Raw genomic sequence first — 20,892 nt, 5'->3', positions numbered from 1 at the left:
TAGTAACGTATGGCTGTGAGAGCTGGACTATAAGGAAGGCTGAGCGCCGAAGAATTGATGCTTTCGAACTGTGGTGCTGGAGAAGACTCTTACGAGTCCCCTGGACTGCAAGGAGGTAAAATCAGTCCATCCTAAAGGAAATCAACCCTCAGTGCTCATTGGAAGGACAGATACTGAAGCTGAAGCTCAAATATTTTGGCCACCTAATGCGAAGAGAACAGTCACTGGCAAAGACCCTGATGCTGGGAAAGATTGAAGGCAAAAGAAGAAGGGGACGGCAGAGGATGAGGTGGCTAGATAGCATCACCGATGCAATGAATATGAACTTGAGCACACTCCGGGAGAGAGCGGAGGACAGGAAGGCCTGGCGTGCTATGGTCCATGGGGTCACGAAGAGTCGGACACGACTTAACGACTGAACAACAGGACATTTCACAACAAAGAAATGTACAAATTTAATATATAATATAGCATCTATTGAATTAGTAAAGTAAAATTAAAGGGGAGAAATAAGAAAGTTTAACAGTGCAATCCTAAGCATATTTACTTAGCACAAAGTCCTGTGTAGTTCAATGAGACTTACTCAAAAGTCTATGTATACTTGCAGATTTGCAGGGAAATAAACCCCATTGGACAGTGGGACATTTTCCAAGTAAACTTGCAAAAGAACAGACTATAAAAGCAAGAGGGTGAAACTGTGAACCACTACGTCATATAAGATATTAGCAGTTTCTAGCTTATGTTAGAACCATTGTTCCAAAAATGAAAGTATTAACTTTGCAAACTGTTAAGGGCTGCAGAATCTTAATTCAAACTTAATATTGAAAATGAAATATTACCTGGCACTGTGTATGCACTGCTACAACAGGAACAGGGCTGCCACAAGCAATGGGCATAAACACACAGTTTAATCAAACACAGGGATCCAGTGTGAGGCTTTCTCCTTTCTCCAGGCCCCTCCAACAATTGTGGGGATTATAACACAACAGTGAATGTGTTAAAGCAGAACCATAGCTTTTGCTCCAACACCCCAAATTTCAGAAAATGAAATAAAAGCAATTCTTCAAAATGATCACAAGTATATGATTTCCCATCAAACACTGAAAAGGAAAACCTGTGCTCAATCTTGGGAGACAAGAAAGGTGTACACAAGAGTCACACTGGATCAGATCAAAAGTCTATCAAGTCTACTTTTCTGTTTGAACAGCGATCAAACAGAAGACATCGTATTACGGTGGTTCCAGTCCTTCCTATCCAGCAAGTACCAGAGGGTAGCACTGGGAGGGGAAGTGTCGGACCCATGGCTGCTCATGTGTGGGGCACCACAGGGTTCTATCCTCTCCCTTATGCTATTTAACACCTGTGTGAAGCCGCTGGGAGCTATCAGGAGGTTTGGGGTGCGGTGTCATCAATATGTGGATGACAATATGTGGAAGATCATTCAAATCTTCACCAGGGTTGGCCATGGAATCCCTGTCTAAATGTCTGGAGACGGTGAGTGGCTGGATGGGGAGGAATAAGCTGAGGCTAAACCCTGATAAGACCGAGGTACTTTTGGTGGGAGACAAGAGGTGGCTGGGGGATGTCAACCTGGTGTTGAATGGGTACGGCTACCCTTGAAAGACCAGGTCCACAGCTTGGGGGTCATTTTAGACCCCCAGCTGTCCATGGAGGCTCAGATGTCAGCTGTGAGCTGGACAGCATTGTACCAACTCCATCTGATGCGGCGGCTGCGCCCCTAGCTTCCTGACCATCTGCTCCCATCGGTAATACACACCCTGGTCTCCTCTCATCTAGACTGCTGTAATGCGCTCTATGTGGGGTTACCCTTGAAGACGGTTTGGAAGCTGCAGCTGGTGCAAAACACAGCGGCTCGCCTGATTAAAGGCAGCCGCCGGCGTGATCACATCAAGGAGCACCTCCAGCAACACCAGACAGGCCGCTTAACAAGATCAGCCTCGGATGGTCTTCTCTCTGTCCCATCAGCCAGGACAGCTAGGCTGGTGAGGACGAGGGAGAGGGCCTTCTCTGTGTTGGCCCCCACTCTGTGGAACTCCCTCCCTAGGGAACTCTGCCATGCCCCTCTTTAATGAGCTTCTGCCACGCACTGAAAACTTGGTTATTCAGGTGGGCATTTGGGGTGAGTTAGGGTATCTTTAAATAATGTTTTAATGTATAATTTTACTGTTTTAAATTGTACTGTTGTACATTGCCCAGAGTGGCCGGGTGACTGGCCAGATGGGCGATTAAGAAATTTAATACAATAAATAAATAAATAAATAAATAAGTCCACAAGCAGGGCATGGATGCAGCAGCATCCCCCTCCTGCTGATCTTCCCAGCAACTGGCATACAACGGCGTACTGGAGGCAATATGTAGCCATCATGACTAGCAGCCAGTGTTAGCTTTACCCTCCATGAATTTGTCTAATCCCTTTTTAAAGCTATTCGTGTTGGTGGCCATCACTACATCTTGTGGAAGCAAATTCCATAGTTTAACAATGTGCTGCGTGAATCCCTTATCTGTCCTGAATCTCCCACCATTCAGCCTCATGGGAAGACCCTGGATACCAGTACTAAGAGAGAGGGAGGAAAACTATCCACCTTCTCCACACCATGCATATTTTTACACCTCTGTCATGTCTCCCTTTATTTTCCTTTTTTCTAAGCTAAACAGCCCTAAACCTTTCCTCATAGGGGAGTTGCTACAGCACCCTGATCATTTTGGTTGCTATTTTCTGGCAGAACAGAAATAAATTATGCAGATGCCCAAGCAGGAATGGAAAAAGATGAACAATGGCTGCAAGGGCCTCTGAATTCAATCACTACTTCTAAAGCTCTTCAGTAGGGCATGTTCTCACATTTTATCCTACCTCCAAGATAGCCAAACACATCTATCATACCTGTTGAGCATTTGTTAAGATAAACTCTGTTGCTTATTCTCCTCTCCCCGCATTCCCTAGAATTTAGGAGAGCAACACGGACTTTTTATGCTATGGAGATTCCAATCCCTTAAAAAGAAAAATTCATGAAATGGGTAAGGGCCCCCTTTAACTTTGCAACAAGTCAGAGTACTTTGGCACCCAGAGACTAACTGGTTTATTACAGCACGTGCTTTTGTAGGCAACAGCCCACTTCAGAGATAAGCAACTGGGTACTCTCCAATGTTTTGGACTACAACTCCCATATGCCCCAGCCAGCATGGCTAAGGATTATGTGAGGTGTAGTCCAAAACACCTGGAGTGCATTAGGTTGCCTACCCCTGGCCTGCTTCACTGTATGTGTCATTTATATATCTGCAGGAATTTAAATGAAAGCATATAAAATGGGAAGGTTCCCACCCATGGGGAAAATGGCAAACCTAAGACACCTTGAGAGAGAGGTATTTTAGAGTTTGAAGAACGCAGAGAAGGGCATCCCAAGTTACCATATGGCTGGAGCACTTTCCCTTATGAGGAAAAGGCTGAAATGTTTCAGGCTTTTTACTGGTGTGTTTTTAAGTCAACCTAGTATGCAACAGAGGTTAATAAAATCATGGATGTTGTGGAAAGCAAGTACTTTCTGTCATATATTACTAACACTTGAGGTCATGCATTGGGAAGTAGATTCAGGACATTAAAACATCAATACTCCACACAATGCATTGTTAATTGATAGAATTTGCTGTTGCAGGATGCGGTGGCAACTTAAATAGCCATTCCATGAAGTTACAGAAAATAGCTATCCTGCCTAATAGCCATTGATAAGCCTCCTTTTATCTTTTTGCCACTTTATCTTTTATTGTTCGCCACTTGGAATCTGTTCAGATGTGGAGCAGTATATAAATGCTGTAAGTAAGTAAGTAAGTAAGTAAAACTAAGGGAACAGGATGCTGGACGAGACTGACCTTTGGCAGGGCTCTTCCAAGGGGAAGATAAGAAGTCTGTTGAAAACGTAAGAGCCCTACCAGATCAGACCCGGCCAAGGGTCCATCTTAACAGGCCTTCCCCCACCTGAGAAGTTCGGTACGTGTACAGAAGACGGCTGTCTTCTTTACGTCGCTGGGTCTGATCTCGCAGGGCTCTTCCGCTTCCAAGAGACTTCTTTCCATCCCCGGCCGTGGCGGCTGGGAATGGTGGGAGCTGCGGTCCAACACATCTGGAGCACACCAGGTTGGAGCTCCCTGCTCCCAGGAACGGCCGGCCAGAACTTCGGGAAGGCCACCGGCACGCCGTGACCAGCACGACGGCGCCACCCTCCCCGCGGGCGGCGCCCCAGCGCCTCGCATCCAGAGGCCGCCAGAGCCCCCGAGCGCCTCTCCGCCTCCGCGGGTGCTCCCGCCCGCTGGCTGCGCCGTCTAAGCGGGGGAGCATCACCACCTCCCGCGGCGGGGAATCCCGCAAGGTGCCCGTGCTGCCTCGGCCTCCCGTGTCTGGCCACTGACGGGGAGGGCGGGGCATCACCTGCTCGAGGGGGCAGCCGCGCGAGGGGCCGGGGGCGCGCGCCGGCCGCCTAACGGGGCTTCCCTCTCCGCGCGCGCGAGCTGCTCGGAGGATGCCGTCGCGCGCAGCGCCGCTCACCTGGAGGAGACGCTGTCAAGTCGCGGGTCCCACGCCAGAAGCTGGAGCCACCGCCAGAACCATCCCCGGCGGGTTCCTGCGCCCTCCCCTTCTCCAGCGCCAGCGCCGCCCCCTCCCCAGCCGAACCGGAAGTGAACGGAGTGGGCGGAGCTTCCCGATCGATCGTTTGAACGCGAACAGAAAAGAGCCCCCCCCCCCCCACAACGCAAACTTTAAAGAACCGCGGCGAGGGCCGAGCAGAAAAACGAGTTTGCGCATGCGCATTGTAAGGAGGCCCCCGTTGACAGAGGGCGGCGAGAGCGGTCTTCCAGGCTCTCGCGAGAGCACGGCCCGAGAACGGAGGTCCCGTCGCCGCTCGCGGAGCTAGTCGCGTGCCCTCGCCGTGTTAAAAGGGGAGGAGGCTGGCTGCCAGGCTGTGCCGGCGCGGGCGCGCCCTTTCTCCTTAAAAGGGCAAGCGGCAGTGGGGGATGGGGGCATTTGCCCCCGGAAAATGGCGCGGCGGGACAGGGCTGACCCCGCCCTCCGCCATCGCAGCGGCCCTAACCTACCCTCCGTGCAAGCGCCGCGGCCGCTGTTTGGAGGCGTCGAGAGACACCAGATGCGCTCTAGTCCACTTTGCCTCAGTCTTTCTGATACTTACGTTTAGCCCCCTTCCAAACTCTTGCAACAAATTACCTTCACGAGCATGCCCAAGATTGGACGGGTGCCGGAAAATGGCGGGAGATCTTCTTCCCCGGTCCTTCTCTGGAAATAAATAAATGCGAAGAGCGAGGTCGCCAGCTTTATCTTTCTGGCCTTGCGCCTGTGCCTTCAAAAACTGCTACAACTGCAGAAGTTTTACATGAGGCTTTCCCTGGCAAGGAGATAACCGCGGAAGCGAAATTGAACCTGCGTGTTGAGACACAGTATATAGGGTGTGAGAGAATGGATGAATGTGTGTTATAGGTAGCCGCGCGAGAGAATGTGGGGTGGCTTTGCCCGCTGCCAAGGCTGACCTCGTACATTCTGCCCCCCGCCCCACCATCTGGGACCCAGCACATTGCCACTAAAAAGATTTCCCACCCCTGCTTTAAATAGCATGTGCTGGAACTAATAACGGGATGGCTGTTCCCTTTACAGAGCTACAGAGGAACATCTGGCTGGCCACTGTTGGAAACAACATGCTGGACCAGATGGATCTCAGACTGATTCTGACGGGTCACTGATTATGCCATTGCAGCTGAAGTAGAATTATTATACCCAGTTCACTACACCGGTCAGACAGTCATACAAGTTTTTCAGCACAAATATTTGTTCTTGTAGAGAATCTAAGGCCTTAATCTTATACTTACAAAAAAGGTCAGACCCTTTGCTACAAGCTCAATAGAGCACCAAACGTCCATTCGTATTCATTTTAATTTAGAGTGCATTGTTACGATCAGGAGTTTGGGAAACACTGGTTTGGCAATTGGAGTGACCTCCAGGAATTCAAGGGCTGGTCATCTCTAAGCTAAAGCATTAAGCTTGGAAGTAGAATTCAGTTTAAAGTGACTTGAGTGATGGAACGTATTGGGTAACCTTGGGCAAGTCATTCACTCTCAGGCAAACTGATCTCACAGGGCTGCTATGAGAACCAAATGAGGATAAGTGAGATTCATATTGGCTGGTATGACAGCTGCTCAAGGCCGTTTCACACATGTATATTCTACAGTATAAAGTAGTGGCTTTTATGCATAAATAACATGTCACAAGTGAAACACCATGGCTAGAACACTCATATTGCCTCGTCTTGGTGCTTTTCAGTTGAACATAATTTTTAAAATTGTATTTTTAATGTAGTTGCTTCACATCAAGTACAGAATATACATTCATGTGTTAACCAGTGCGGAGATCTTTTAAAAGTACAGGAGTAGGCCAGGCTGTAACGGTCAGCTCTGGCAACCCTTGTTAGGCTGAAAGAAAGTGAGTGACCCAAGGTCACCTTGTTCTAGGTTTGATACTTGTAAGTTTAGAGGGATCTATGCAGTTTCCATCTTATTTTTATGGTTTTAGATATCTCTTAATTTCTTGTTTGTTTCACTTTCTTTTAAGAAGAAGCACATCTTCTGTTTGGGGGCAGAGGGAGAGGTCAATCCAGCAGCTTCAATCCTTTGACATTTCAGAATTGACCTAAGTGAAAGCAGGTGAGCGTGGCCTCAACAAGTAAACTGGACTACCACCAAAATCTTACTAAAGATGGGTATACTTAGGGCTTTGTGTATGCTGTAATTCTGGGTGAGCAACAGAAAAGCTGCTGACTCTCAGCTTCTGATTTATTTATTGTGTGCGGGATGACAACAATCACTTCATTTATTCATAAACATATGAAGTTGCCACGGAGTCTGAACTTGCTCAGTAGTTGTCTACCCTGGCAGTGGCTCTTTAAGCTCTCAGGCTGAGGCTCTATCCCAGCCCTGCTACTTAAGAATCTGGAACTAGAGATGCCGGGGACTGAGCCTCGTATTCAGAGGTAGAGCACCTCTGAACATGGAGGTCCCATTCTTAGCTGTCAGAGTTGATACCTGTTCTTATAAGGTACTTATTATCTATGAATCTACCCAGTCTACCCAAGATGTATTTGTTTGTTCATAAGTTAATTGTTTGTACCTTTCTGCCCCGCAAAGATCCCTCAAGGCCATGTGGGGTGGGGATGAGATATACCTCAGTCAATACAAATCCAACAAACATTAACAGCAGCAGTAAATTCTTAAATAGCACTAAAGCAGGAGCAGAAACTAACAGCAACCAATCAGTCTTGTCAATACCAAATATAGATAAGGGGCAAAACTTTACTACTACTGAAGGCATGTCTAAAAAGAACAGTCTTCATTAAAAACTGAAGTATCAATGAGAAAGGACTGAAATGAGCTTCCCAGGGGAGGGAGTTCCATGGTCTGAACACTACCAAAAAAGCCTTGTCTGATGTTTCCATCAACTGCATCTCTGGAGGCAGTGGGACAAAGACATTAACAGATGAGCAGGTTCATGCAGAAGCAGGCAGTCCTTTAAATACAGGTGTTTCAAAAAGATGGACCCGATTTGAAATCGCTGTATCTCTGCAACCACGAACCACCCATGAATGAAACTCTTACCACTTGAAAGGGTGGGGCATAGAGTTCCAAATGATTACTGCCTCTCTCAGTGCACAAACAGCCCCAAGCCTCAGTCATTCACAAGATGGCGACCCCTCAACACAAGGCGTTTTGTGTTCTGCAGTTCAGCAAGACTGAATCCGCAATTGCGATGCAGCGTGCGTTTCAACGGCGTTTGGGCATTGATCCACCAACGCCAAAGAGCATTCGTCATTGGTACCGACAATCTGAGGAAACAGGCTGTTTATCTAAGGGGAAGAGCACAGGGTGACCATGCACGCCGTTTCTCAAAAAAGGGTTTATGACCCTTTCTTTTTCGAGGGAAGCACAGTTACAGGACAAACTGTATGCTGCAGAACTGGCTCTTTCCACAACTTAATGAAGATTCTGATGACTTCATTTTTCAGCAAGACAGAGCACTGCCACATTGGCACCTGCAGATTCAGTGTTTTCTAAATGACATACTGCCTCAACGTTGCATAGGCCGCATGGGACCCCAAGACTTGGTGCTATACTCTTGGCCCCCAAGATCTCCAGACATTATACTCTGCGACTTTTTCTTGTGGGGATACATCAAAGAACCTGTTTTTGTGCCACCATTAGCGACTAATCTGGATGACCTCAAAAACAGAATCACGGCAGCAGTGACTTCAGTGGAAGAAGACACTTTGAGTGGCGTTTGGGATGAATGCAACTATCGTCTCGATATTGTCCGTACAGCAGGTGGAGGGCACACAGAGCATTTATAAAATGGTTAGTAAAACTTGATAACTCATTAAACGGTTTGTAAGTTTTGGTGTAATTATACCATGTTGCCATTGTGAAATATACTGCTTTAAAATTGGGTCCATCATTTTGAAACACCCTGTACTTTTACAGACCACTACCTCTTGTGGAAATAGGGGTGCCAGCTTTTCAGCCACACATTAGCTGTACCTTTAACAGCAGCTTGATGTGCAGACATTTTGATCCTACCTCAGAGGGACTGTGGAGGTATGGAAACATTTTTATATGTGGTAGGATTGTGATGTCATCAATAGGTTCTGAGGCAGCTCTATTATGAAATTAATGAAATTATGCTCTGTAGTTATGCCTACAGCTAATCTGGTGCTATGAAATATTTTGGGACAAGAACTTCAGGACACTGTATAAAGACACTTGTTGCCTTTTTCACAGTGGCAGCAAGCCAGTGAAGAGTGAGGATTCCCTTACGATAAAACAATAGTACTGACAAATATGGCCCATAATGTTAATGGACACATTCACACACACAAAAATCATACCTACAATAAGTGAGAGGACTTGGATCCTTTTATGGATGTCCATCTCATTTGCAAACAATGAGCTATTGGTTAAATGTTTTCCCCAGAAATATATGTCATTCTGGTCACATATACTTATGGTATGAATATATTAAGTCCCATTATAATGACATACTGACTCTTTATCTTTCCTACCATCTGCCCTACCCTGTTTCCGTTGTTACATTTTTGTATAGTATTTTTTCTTTCTCCAAAAATTGTATCATTTTCCCCTGTATATAGATTTGTGTGCGTGCATAGTTACTTAAAAACACACACAAAAGCATGTGTGTGTCTGTATCTGCCAACTGGGGATAGCTTTTCATGCTTCTGACAAAGTGGGCTCTAGTCTAGTCATGAGAGCAGCCTGCAGGCCATTCTGTGGCCCAGAGAGTTCTGTTTGCTTTTCTCTACCACTCAGCTGATCATCAGGTGGGTGGTGAGGAACAGATTGCTGCTAATAGCAGTGGGGAAACAGTAATCTTGACCAGAATCACGGGGTGGGGGGGAGCCTTAACCTCTTCCCCTTCCAGTGATCCTGATTAAGATTGTTGTTTCCCTGCTATTAACAGGAGCACGGAAACAGTGGCGTTGATCAGGATGGCTGGGGGTTTTTTTGGGGGGGAGGATACAGGCTTTAACCTTGTCTTCCAGCAATCCCATTCCCAGGTAGGTTGTTGTTGGCAGGCTGGCGGAACACGATTTCCACCTGCTGGGGTGAAGTGGGCTTGCCCTTCTCCACCCCAGCAGAGAGTGCCTGATCTCAGTGCGCAGGGAGGGTGAGGTCTAAACCTCCCCGTCCCTGCACACTGAGACGTGGGTGAGTACAAGTGTGTGTATATTCATGTGCATGTGTGCAGCCTTCAACCCATGGCTCATCATTCATATGGGCTGGGGCCAAAATGGTTGCCCACTGTGCTCTAATCCTTGAAAGATTCACCCAACCGCCACCACAGGGGCTTCCAAGAAACCATCTTTCCCTGAGGGGAGAAGAAGCATAATGAGCAAAAGGAGAAGAGAAACAGGAGAAGAGAAGAGGAACAGGCCAGCAAAGAACATTCTAGCCCAGATGAGAACAGATACAGTGCAAACCTGATCCTTAAGATGAGTACAATCAGATCCATCATAAGAACATAAGAAGAGCCCTGCTGGATTAGACCAGGGGTCCATCTAGTCCAGCATTCTGTTCATACAGTGGCCAACCAGCTGTCGACCAGGAACCAAAGCAGGATATGAGCGTAACAGCACCCTCACATCCATGTTTCCCAGCAACTGGTGGTAGCACAGAGCCATCAAGACTAGTAGCCATTGATAGCCTTTTCCTCCAGGAATTTGTCCAGCCCCCTTTTAAAATCATCCAGATGGTGGCCATCACTACATCCTGTGGTAGCGAGTTCCATAGTTTAACTATGCACTGTGTGAAGAAGTCTTTCCTTTTATCTGTCCTGACTGTCCCACCAACCAGCCACCAGCACCACCATCATGCTTTTTTCCTTCTCCCTCCCAGTTTTCCTTGTGTGTCTTGCTTGTTAGATAGTAAGTCTGAGGACAGGGGCTGTCTTGCTGACTTTTGTACGCTGCTTTAAGGGCCATTTTTAGCTGAAGAGTGGGGTAAAAACGCTTTCAATAAATAATGAAAGTTTACGTAAGTACCGAGGAAGAGTTCTGCTGGATGAAACGAAGGAGCCCTGTAGTTGAGCATTCTGTTTCCAGCAGCGGTCAGCAGCCAGGTGCTTCCGGGGCTACGGTCATTGCTTTGTACTGGTTTTGCGTCCAGTAGATGGCGTCCGTAGGGGCTCGGCTGGGCTCCGCTCAGCACTAAAAGCCCCGCTGCTGCAGACCAGGTCTCACCGCGTCTCAGTTGCTCATGCGCGGAGTGAACTTATCCCGTTGCGGGCGGCCGGGGGAGGGGGAGAAGGCTGGCAGGCGCGTCGAAGCCGGCAAGGGGGGTTTGGTTGTCGCCATGCAGCCGGCAGCGAAGAAGCCGTGCGGGGCTAGGCTGCTGGGAGGGGCCCCGGGCGTTTTGTAGGCCGCCCTGGTTACGGGTACGGCTGCGGCTTGCGGGGCGCGGAGGGACTCTTCTTCCATGGGGCTGAGCGACTGGCTGGACGCCTGGTGCTGCTGCCGCCGCCGCCGCCGCGGGTCATGTCTAGGGGATGCTGCGTTTCTGGAGAAGGAGCCCCTCGTCAGGTGAGACGCTCGCCTGCCGGAGCAAAGGAAGGGATCGTGTGTTGCAGCTGTCGTGCTCCAAGCTAAGACCCGGCTTTTGCTTTCTCTGACCCGGGGCTGAATGTCTAAACTTCAGAGAGGAGCTGGCAGACGAGCCCGCCGAGGATGCCTGGCGCCTTGGCCGAGACGCTGTGCTCCCGCCCGCTAATGACCGAGGGGTGTGAGGGGCTCAGGGCCGTCCCAAGGCCCCTCGAGGTCCGTGCCAGCCCTCTGAATCCCCGGCACTTCGGGATGAGAGGACACCGGAGCAGCCCTGCTGGATCGGACCAAGGTGGGGCCATCTAGTCCAACATCCTGTTCGCCACACTGGCCGGCCGGCCAGATGTCTCTGGGATGGCCATACGCATGGTGTGATGGCAACAGCCCCCCTGTCCCATTTGTGGCATTCAGAGGTATAGTGCCTCTGAATGTGGAGGCTCCATTGAGTGGCTCAAGACTTCAAAAGAAAAATCTTTCCTACTCTGCTGAGCAGAGGATTCCTTGGCTTGCCTAGGCAATCTGTTTAAAAGGCTCCTGAGCATTTCCTGATGGCCAACAACATGTTCAGTAGCACTGCTTCCTTACATCTGGAGAGGTTCCAGCTCTGACAGAAGACAGATCAATCTACAAGTAACAGCCACCACGAGGAGACTGTTCTAGATGGCTTTATGTGGCAACTTGTGCAGTTACAGCTGTTTATGTATGTGTACTCACCATGAGGATCAGGCTGGTTTTGCCATGCAAGTTTGACTGTGCTAATGTCTGAAGAGAAAGATTTGCATTGGCATGGTGAAAATAGCTTGAACTCTATGATGAATGGCTGCACACAAGCAGCTTACTACTGTATTATAGTGGCTACCCTGCAGAGCTATTTTGGTTGCCCCCTGTGTGGTGGCTATGATGTGTAGATCACCCTTAGTTAACAGGAAAAGGAAAGGCCTTTGTCCATCGGAGAATTAGGTCTGGCGATGACAATTGCAGGTGTAAAGTATTGGGCCAGATGGACATTGGCTTGCTTGCTTGAGCTATCTATTTGTTCTGCTGCCAGCTTTCTAGAATGACCTGCTATGGCACACATTGGTCTAGATCAGGGACTGGGCAGAAAGTAGATCTCCAGATGTTATAGACTTCAGCTCCCACCATTCCTGACCTTTGGCTGTGCTGGCAGGGGCTTCTGGAAGTTGAAGTCCCAAACATTTGGACATCTACCTTCTGCCCATCCCTTCTGTTGGGCAGAAGGTCGATTGACACGTGTAGGTTGATCAGTTGGTGGATGCTGATAGACAATCTTACTTTACAACAGGTTTCAGTAGGCTAGATGGCCTTTTGAATCCTTTCAGGTCTGTTGGTTGTCTTTAATGTTTGTGTCAATAACTATATGCAGACTAGTGAGCTGCCGAGCCACAATGTCAGGATTGTGCACTTTATGATAAAAGCACAAAATTTGGTATATACAAAGGGCACAATATAAAACTTGAATTAAGATAGGGAGACGTTCTTTATCTTCTCGCATTCAAAATGGTGGCAAACCTTAATCTTTTTTGCTAAGCTGCTGTTGTTGTTGTTGTTGTTGTTCAGTCTTTCAGTCGTGTCTGACTCTTCGTGACCCTATGGACCATAGCACGCCAGGCCTTCCTGTCCTGCGCTCTCTCCCAGAGCGTGCTCAAGTCCATATGCATTGCATCAGTGATGCTATCTAAGCTGCTGTACTAGAGGTTAAATACTCTGTTTCTAGAGTTAGGATATGGCTTTCTCACTTTAACAAACTCCCCTGGGCTACAATCCTAAACACACTGACTGGGGAGCAAGTCTTACTGGACATATCGAGATTTTAGCATAAACAGGATTGCAGAGTTGGTGTTGAGGACTTAAACTCCTCTCTGTGAGAATAGTACAAAAGGTATCTTTATGCATCTGTTTGTGTGAATAGGACTGATGTTATCAAGAGGGCACATTCCTTTTCCTTGTTTTTGTAAAGTGAAAATGATCAAGAATAAACAGAGTTAGAATTGTCATTTATAACTTCAGTCTGTGATTCTTTCAGAAAGCTTAGAGCTGCAAACTACAACTTGGTTCACCCTAGTGAGGGCCTATTATGCTCACAGTGTGATCCTTTATTTCAGTAAGACTCCATCTAAGCAAGTATGCGTAGGATTGCAGCATGTATGGTGCTGTTCTGTGCGTTAAGCAGCTTAGTCTAACATTCTGAGACGCAAACCATGACTTAGCAGCCCTGGCGTCAAGGGTAGGCATGGTTGGGCGCCAGCCAGGGGCCCACACCCCAGCATGGGCTCACTGACAAGAGCCCCCTGGAGTTGCTCCTTCTCGTCACCATTGCAAGCTGCTTGTTCACCCACCTCTTGTTCTGGCCAAGTGAGAAGAAGCAGCGGTAGATGCTACTGCCTACTCGCTCATTGGCTCTCTGTCTGTCAAGCAAACAAGCGGTAGCAACAATGAAAAGGTGGAGAAGCAACAGCAGCTAGTGACAGTGCTGGTGAGAAGGCAGACTCACTCAGGGCAGACTCACTTGAGAATGTCTTGACCAAGGGCCCTCAAAAACCTGGCGCTGGTGCTTGCTGTACTTCATAACCCGAACCACAGTCTGAGCTTTCAAATGTAGGAGACAAACCATAGTTCAGAGCTGCTTGTCTGCTTTCATTTTTTTATTCTTGCAGGACTCCAGCTTTGTAAGTTGGAGATGGTGTGATAGTTGAAATGATGGTTTGATAATTCAGACATCATACCAAACCATGGTTAAGTTTCCTTAATGGTGGCTGAGTGTGATGTCTGAACTGAATGTATGAGCTGTTGTGCTGTGGCACTGGTTCCTAGGACTGGGCATATGGGTTGTAGCACTAGTGCAAGGGGACGTAATTGCCCTTCAGAGTAACCTGAATCCAAACATTGGTCTGTGCTTATTTTTATTTAGTACACTGATAGCCTGCCTTTCCCCCCTGATTTAATTTAAGATGGTGTACATGGGCTTCCAACATGGTTCCCCATCCAGGCACTGACCATACCCAGACCTGCTTAGCTTCAGTGCAGTGGCTGCATCATTTGCCCTCAGACTTTGTAATAGATATCAGCTGTAGCAGACCTGTAGCGGATATCAGCTGTGAACTGCAAGGCAACTGTGTGCCAATGCTCTTCTGTAATCAGAGGAGTTTGCAGCAAGGGGGACAGAGCAGGACTTCTATCTTACTTGCTATCTACCGGATGGTAGCTCAGCTTCTGCAGGACATGGTACTATTTGTGCCATAGGCATCAGCTAAAGCCCACCCACAGTATGTGATTGTAAATGTTCTTTGTGAAGCTCAAAGGCTGTTGATGCTTCTAGGCAATAATCTTCGTGGTTGATTTTCTTTTTGTTGCCTTTTTGGGGTGGGTGGGAGTTATTGGTACTTCAGTGGACTAAAGAACGATCAAAACAGAAAGTAAATTGGCACTAGGAGATTTTTTTGCTCTGCTTGACTTTTATTTTTCATATTATGAAATCCTGTGGCTTCCACAAGTGCTAATAATACATCCTGTGATGATGTCATGCTACACACCCATGTGATATTTGTTAATTCATGCCATTCTGTAACTGATTTCTGCTGTCAGCATGTAGTTTCTTTTAACCCAGAGGCTGGCACTCCTTAGACAATAGGCATTAAAGGCCAAGTCAGTTGAATAAATCCTTCTTAGGGTGCAATCCTATGGCCACTAGTCAGTGGCTAGATGGCTATAGAATAGGTTGCCTCGGAGCCTGTGCTCCAAGGTTGGCTCCCGGAGAACTGATCCCCTGCCTTGTAGGCAGCGTGGGTTGGCCCCGCGCTCGGAAGAGCAGCACGGAGCAGCAAAAATGGGGCATTCCTGGGGCCAGGCCGGGGCAGGGAGGTCGGAAATGCCAGTATGACACATTCAGCCGCCGCTTCCTGTGCTCCGAGGTCCCACAGCTAGACAGCCAAAATCGGCTGTCTAGCCATGAAAGCAGGGCGGGGGGAGTGAGGAGGAGATCTACTCCTCCCACCCTGCACTGGATAGGCGGTCGTCCCCAGGCTTGGAGGTGACCGTCAATCCACACAGGATTGCTCCCTCCGTGTGTGGATTAAACCATTTGGTTAACGATGTCCATCTACTAATTGAGCATATGTATTATATCTGTTTGTTCAGACTTACATTTTAAAGTATTGCTATACATACACCACAATTTAATGTGTCTATTCTAGTCTATTTTTACTTCTATAAAAGTCACAGAACTTCTGCTGGCTGTGGGCATGATCAGTCCTAACACTGACCAGCTGTCATTAACATCTATATAGCAAATGATGAATTGTTATCCATCGGTTGCTTCAGACGGTATGGATTTTCCATGTGGAAAGCAGTTGTGTGTATAAAAAAAAATAAACCATTTGTGATGCTCGCATGTGTCCCAGTTACATACAGTGAAAAAGATGTGTGGATGGTTGTTGTACGTGGTAATGTATATTCTTTTCATATACAAAAGTTTCTCATGTTTAAGATTTAATGATATGCTCTTACAGTTCCTGTAGTCTGAACTAGTTCCCAAGAATAAAGAAGTAACTATAGCATAACTTACATTCAACCGATAACTTACAACATAATTCAAAAGATTTACCAGCATGTGATGCCCTGTATTGCTGCTGCTCTATCAGAAAAGTTTGCACTGGATATTTGTCATAATGCCAGTTTTGAGTGTAAAGTGCTATGGCTGATATACCTGTGAGCTGTGGTAAGCCTGCCTTCACATTCTGTCCTTCTCACTCCATTGGTACCATGGCAGAGTAGAAAGGGCAGGAATGGCAAGTTACTGTTCTATAAATTTAGAGAATGCTGCACAATTCCTATTTTCATTGTGGGGTAAAACAAGTTGCTTATTTGTTTGAGAGGTCCTGCTAGCTCATTCAGTAGATTTACATGGAACATCTTTTTTTAGTAGCACTTCAAAGAACTGATCCAGTTACTTAATAATGGCTTTACACAGGAAATCCTGTAGAGGAATTGCAGTGTAAGTGGCTACCACAGGCAAAATAAGTAGTGATGTTTAAAATTAACCCATGCCAAAACAGGGACAAAAATTACTAAAAGCCAATAACTGTTTTTTTTTTTTTTAAATATAAGCACTGTACAGTTAAACATACTTTTTCAGGCAAGCATATTTGTTTACAGGTGTTCACGTCTTAAACCTTAAAAATGGTACTAGAAGGTAACAATTGCTGAGTGAGTGGCCATATAGTTGAAATGGCTTTAGCCTACCCTATTACTAAGAATTAAGACTGCAACCCCTAGTCAATCAGTTTAATTTTTAAAAATTAAAGATACTGCTGATTAAAATTTAATTATTTTCAGTATTAGCACATATGGTGCCTGCTCCCGACAGTTTCTGTCTTGGAAGCATTATTCTCTCCCGTGTGACGGAAGGGGTAAGGAATGCTTCCTCTAAGATGGTGCCTGCTGCAATAAAAATCTATTTTTCTTCAAACCTTTCCTTTATTTATATGCAGAATTATGCAGATTTAATTAATTTAAAAAACTGTAGAGATGAGTGGTTAAAACTCCCCTGGTTAATCAACCAGGATTTCTTTCATTGGGTGGCAGTTCTACTAAGAATCTCACTGGGTACAAATATGTTCTGCACCTTATTCACCCTTGCAGCGATACTATAAGGTGGGTGAGTGAGTCTTTGCAAGATTGGATTAGTATAATTGACTTTTTTTTTTAAAAGGTGAACTAACAAAATGGTCCTGACTAATTGAAGTGGCCCATTAAAGAATAAGTGCTTCATGACTTCATTTCCTGCTGAGTTCTGATGTTTCACAATCTGTGGAGAAATTATCATGGCAGTGCAACCTAAATGAATTGTTTAGCATTTAATTGAGCCCCTGTAAATGGTCTGTGCTAATCCAAACCCATTATGTCTAAAGGCATTGTCAGTATCTTACTGTGGAAATACCACTCTCTGTTGTTTAATGTTCTCAGAGCTGCCACTAATAGGGAGTATTCAAGCGTCTAATTGCAGAATATCTTTAAATATGTAGGAAAGTGAAACATCAGTTTTCAACAGTGAAAGGCCAGCTGTACAGGGTATCAAATGTCTTCCATTTTCTACAATTCTCTGTGGGATAGAGAGGCTTAAGCAAGTTATATTTTGTGAGAAGTGTATCCTAAATGGACTGAGAATGCATCTTGCCACAATAGTATTGACTAAAGGCAAACCTTGCCAGTTGCTTTCTGTAAGCATAGCATAGCACTATGAAGCACTGATCTCTGGACTTTTGATGAAGTGTACCTAACACTTCCAGGGAGTAATGTGGAGAATACTTTAAATAAAGAAGTTATTTCTAGTTTCACAAACTGGGAGCTGGATTTAATATTTTTGAACCCTTGGTTTCCTTTTAATGATTATCAGTAGCTTTCTGGAATCCAGTCTTAAATCAACTCATGATGGTAAACTTCTGTGCCACTGATTGTAATGGTTTTCCTGTAAGTAAATTCATTCAGGAACCGTGTGTGTGTGTGTGTGTGTGTTTGAGACACATGGGGCCAAACTAGATGTAATGCAGCAGACTCGAGACCAGGTTCTTCCACTTTTTTTTTTTTTTTTTAAGGAAATCTTAATAACCATCATGGGGAGGCCAATTCAGATTGGGACTGTGGTGCTGGAGTGGATTTAAAACTTCTCCCCCCACCACACACACCATTTTCCTCCTAAAATTTCCAAATCTACTGTTTGCCCTGTAGAGCAAAATATGCAGGGTGCTTCCAGCTGAGGCCTTTGTGGTGACATCACCCTGCAATTTAACCGGGGGTCCAGAAGTCATTGTCGTCCACTTGCAATCCTCCTGTAGTTTCCCACCATTACTTCCATCTTTTTTTCTTATTGCAGAAAATCCCTTAAGGAAGAAAAGATGAAATGGCTGCACAGTGCCTTCTGACTGTAAGCTCTGGGAACCCTCCATCTGGAAGCACCCCAGATACCTTTATGTTTTCCCCTACGAGTTGAATAGCAACTTGGGCCAGGGGAGTGGCATTCTTATTTGGGAAAATGGTAGGGGTCCTAGTCTGAATTGGCCCCTCCTGAAGCTGCTGTTCACACTTAATAAAATGCAGGAGATCCTATTCGCAGACTTGCTGTATTTGCATCTGGTTTGGCCCTTACCAGCCCCATTCCATGGGCTAGGATTGGTCAGCTCTTTAAGAATCTGTAGTGCTACTACAAAGCAGTGCATCTCAAACTCCTGTGTGCATAAGGGGGTCTCTGGCTTGGGTTGGGATACTTGTCCAACTGCCATTATAGGGGAGGGCTAAAATAGATAAGCTCAGACTTGTTCCTGAAGGCTGGGGGTGGGCTGAGGATATGAAGTGGCAAGAAGATGTTTCCCCATGTTCCCTGCCTGTCTGTAGCCTCGATGTTTAGCATAGTAGTTTTAGTAGCTCCAGTGCTTCAGCATCTGCCTTGGTCTTCCCTTTGCCCCTGCAGCTTTGCAGGCCGACCCCCTTCCTTGGTATTTTGTGCCCTCCCAGGCTGCCTGCTGCTCTGAGTTTAAAAACTATGGCTATTAGGGCTTTTCTACATGAAGCTCTTAACCTGTACCTTTACCAAGGCTTCTGCTTACAGATTTTTTGCAGGATGAAGCTCGGCTCCTTTACAAGTTTTTCCCCCAGGGGTTTTCTTTCTCTGCTTTTCGATATGTTCCATTATACAACCACTAGGTGGTGCAGTGGTATAGTGGAATTGCACATTTACATGAGATTTCTATGGTGTTACAGAGGCCACTCAGAAAAAATACTACACTTTCGCTGTTGAGAAAACCCCCCCAATGATGGTTACAACCCATGGGAGAGGCCCTGGAGGATGACAAAGTCATGCAAAGGACCCACAAACTATTGTGACTGAGCAATCGTGAGCGCACAGTTAAAGCCTGATGTAGAAAGGTTTTTAGATAAAGCAGACTGGATGAAATGATGCAGCTTCATATTAGCCTTGACCTGAGTTTGTTTCTACATGTTCCAAGTTGTTCCAGAAAGAGGGTTCCTTGGCAAAGATGAGCTGTACGCATGTGACTGTAGCACTTTTTCATTCCTCAGTGGTCTTGTATATAATAGTTCATTGAGAAATTAAATCTTTGTGCTGGTAACAAACCAAGGTATGTCATGGGGGGAGAAGGGAAGAGAAAGCAACTTGAAAACATTAAACCTGTATCTCAGTATGTAAAGGCTTCATTTTCAGGCTTCAGTATGTAAAGGCAAGTTAATAACCAAAATCCTTTGAACCAGAAGAAGAAAAAATATTGTGTGTGGGCGGATGTATAGATAGAAGTTCACCCAGGCTAGTGTTTCAGACTTCATTTTCTAAGGGCATAATCGTATGCATGTTTACACAGAAAAAGGTCCTACAACTCCCAGCATCCCTGGCTGAGGCATACTGGGAATTACAGGACATTTTTCTGTCTAAACATACATAGGATTGCACCTTAAGCTTCTTTCTTTGCTAGTTTTAATTTTATAAGCCCTGTTCTCAGTCTATGCTGTTTCTTCTGTGACTGGCATAAGAGGAGCTTTCATGCTGTCAGTGCAAGGTAAATATGGTGTAGAGAGAGCCTCTCAATTCAGTTTGAAGAAAGTTGTCTGTCTTTGCATTTACCTGCTACTTTGGCTCATCTTATTTCCCACTACCTCATGTTTCCTGATAATATGGCCCCCACCTTGCTTCAGTTGGTTGCAGCACTATAGTTCCATAGTGAGCCATTTATGAGGAGTGTTGATAGTCCAGGCATAGGTGGTAGGGGAGGAAAGAGCTGGTTGGCTGCATAGGCTGAAGCTGGTATTGCTGATGAATTTGCACTGATGAAGGGTTTTGTTCTGTTTTGTTTGTGCCTAGTTCAGAACACTAGGCAATTTAACATAAGCAACATGACTTGAGACCAAAAGGAGTCTGTGGTTCTTTTCTTAGGATTACAGAATGCTGACCTAGTCAGTTCCAAGCAATACACAAGTAGCTGCAATCCAGTTCAGACATCATGGCTAAACGTGGTTTGTGCTAACCAGGGGTGTTGCTATGTTCTTAAAAGATCCGGGGCACAGGCCCGTAGCACAGATTTGCATACACACACACACACACACGAGTCTAAGCGCATGTCTTATATATATATGTGTGTGTGGTGTGTGCATGCACTGTGCTTGCGTGTGTGCATAAATTACATAAGAAGTGTGCACTCACCCCCACCCCCACCCCATTTCAACTCAGACACTGATTATGTATTTTGGAAAACATCCTGCTTCTGCTCTGGCCAATTTGTAGTCGGACCACATCAACTCAGCACCAAACCTGAGTCAAGGTTTGGAAAAATGAGTCTTTATGCTTCCTGTTGACTACCGTGGGAAACTAGAAAAAAAGTGTAACTTTTTTCTCTTGGTTAGAACTGGATGATAATTTCAGGCACAGTAGCCCCCTAGAAGAGGATTACACTGGCCCAATGTCAGAAAAATAGGTGCAGGGTTTATATTTTGATTTTCTTTTAAAGGGAACTGCCAATAACATTCTTATTACTTGGAAGAATTGGATAAAAATTTCAGGATTCCTTGTTCCATCAGAGGAGATCATGTCTGCCCAATGTCAGAATGATAGCCACAAGGGTTTTTGTGCAAGGGTGGCCTTGACATCTTGAGGTCTCCAAAAGAGGACATACTTATCTCCCTATGTTCCTTGTGG

The 20,892-nt window shown here is 46.0% G+C and overlaps 2 protein-coding genes across 11 annotated transcripts in view; one reads left to right on the top strand and one right to left on the bottom strand.

Moving 5' to 3' along the window:
- UBE2F (ubiquitin conjugating enzyme E2 F (putative)) overlaps window positions 1-10,826 on the bottom strand; it is a 47,919-nt gene extending 37,093 nt beyond the window's left edge. For 2 of the 7 annotated variants that reach the window (XM_084819537.1, XM_084819579.1), the window contains exon 1: window positions 4,559-4,652. The gene's annotated coding sequence lies outside the window, so the exon portion shown is untranslated. Of the gene's footprint in view, window positions 1-3,885; window positions 4,331-4,558; window positions 4,653-5,198; window positions 5,557-10,622 lie in introns of those variants that run through there. The other 5 variants (XM_084819552.1, XM_084819562.1, XM_084819545.1 and 2 more) reach the window with 5 other exon arrangements.
- The window catches only part of MREG (melanoregulin), a 59,648-nt gene continuing 43,783 nt past the window's right edge, over window positions 5,028-20,892 (top strand). For 2 of the 4 annotated variants that reach the window (XR_014785716.1, XM_084819523.1), the window contains exon 1: window positions 10,837-11,159. Coding sequence is in view for 3 of the 4 variants with exons in the window: in XM_084819523.1 (XP_084675649.1) it covers window positions 11,056-11,159 (104 nt within the window). In the remaining variant the exon portion in view is untranslated. Of the gene's footprint in view, window positions 5,473-6,628; window positions 6,721-7,727; window positions 8,422-10,836; window positions 11,160-20,892 lie in introns of those variants that run through there. The other 2 variants (XM_084819529.1, XM_084819531.1) reach the window with 2 other exon arrangements.

Source organism: Heloderma suspectum, chromosome 1, assembly GCF_057233095.1.
Source record: "Heloderma suspectum isolate Gila_16-S chromosome 1, 16-S_ref, whole genome shotgun sequence".
NCBI lineage: Eukaryota > Metazoa > Chordata > Lepidosauria > Squamata > Helodermatidae > Heloderma > Heloderma suspectum.
The sequence above is the reverse complement of the archived record's forward strand: the minus strand, read 5'-3'. Positions and strand labels throughout refer to the sequence as shown.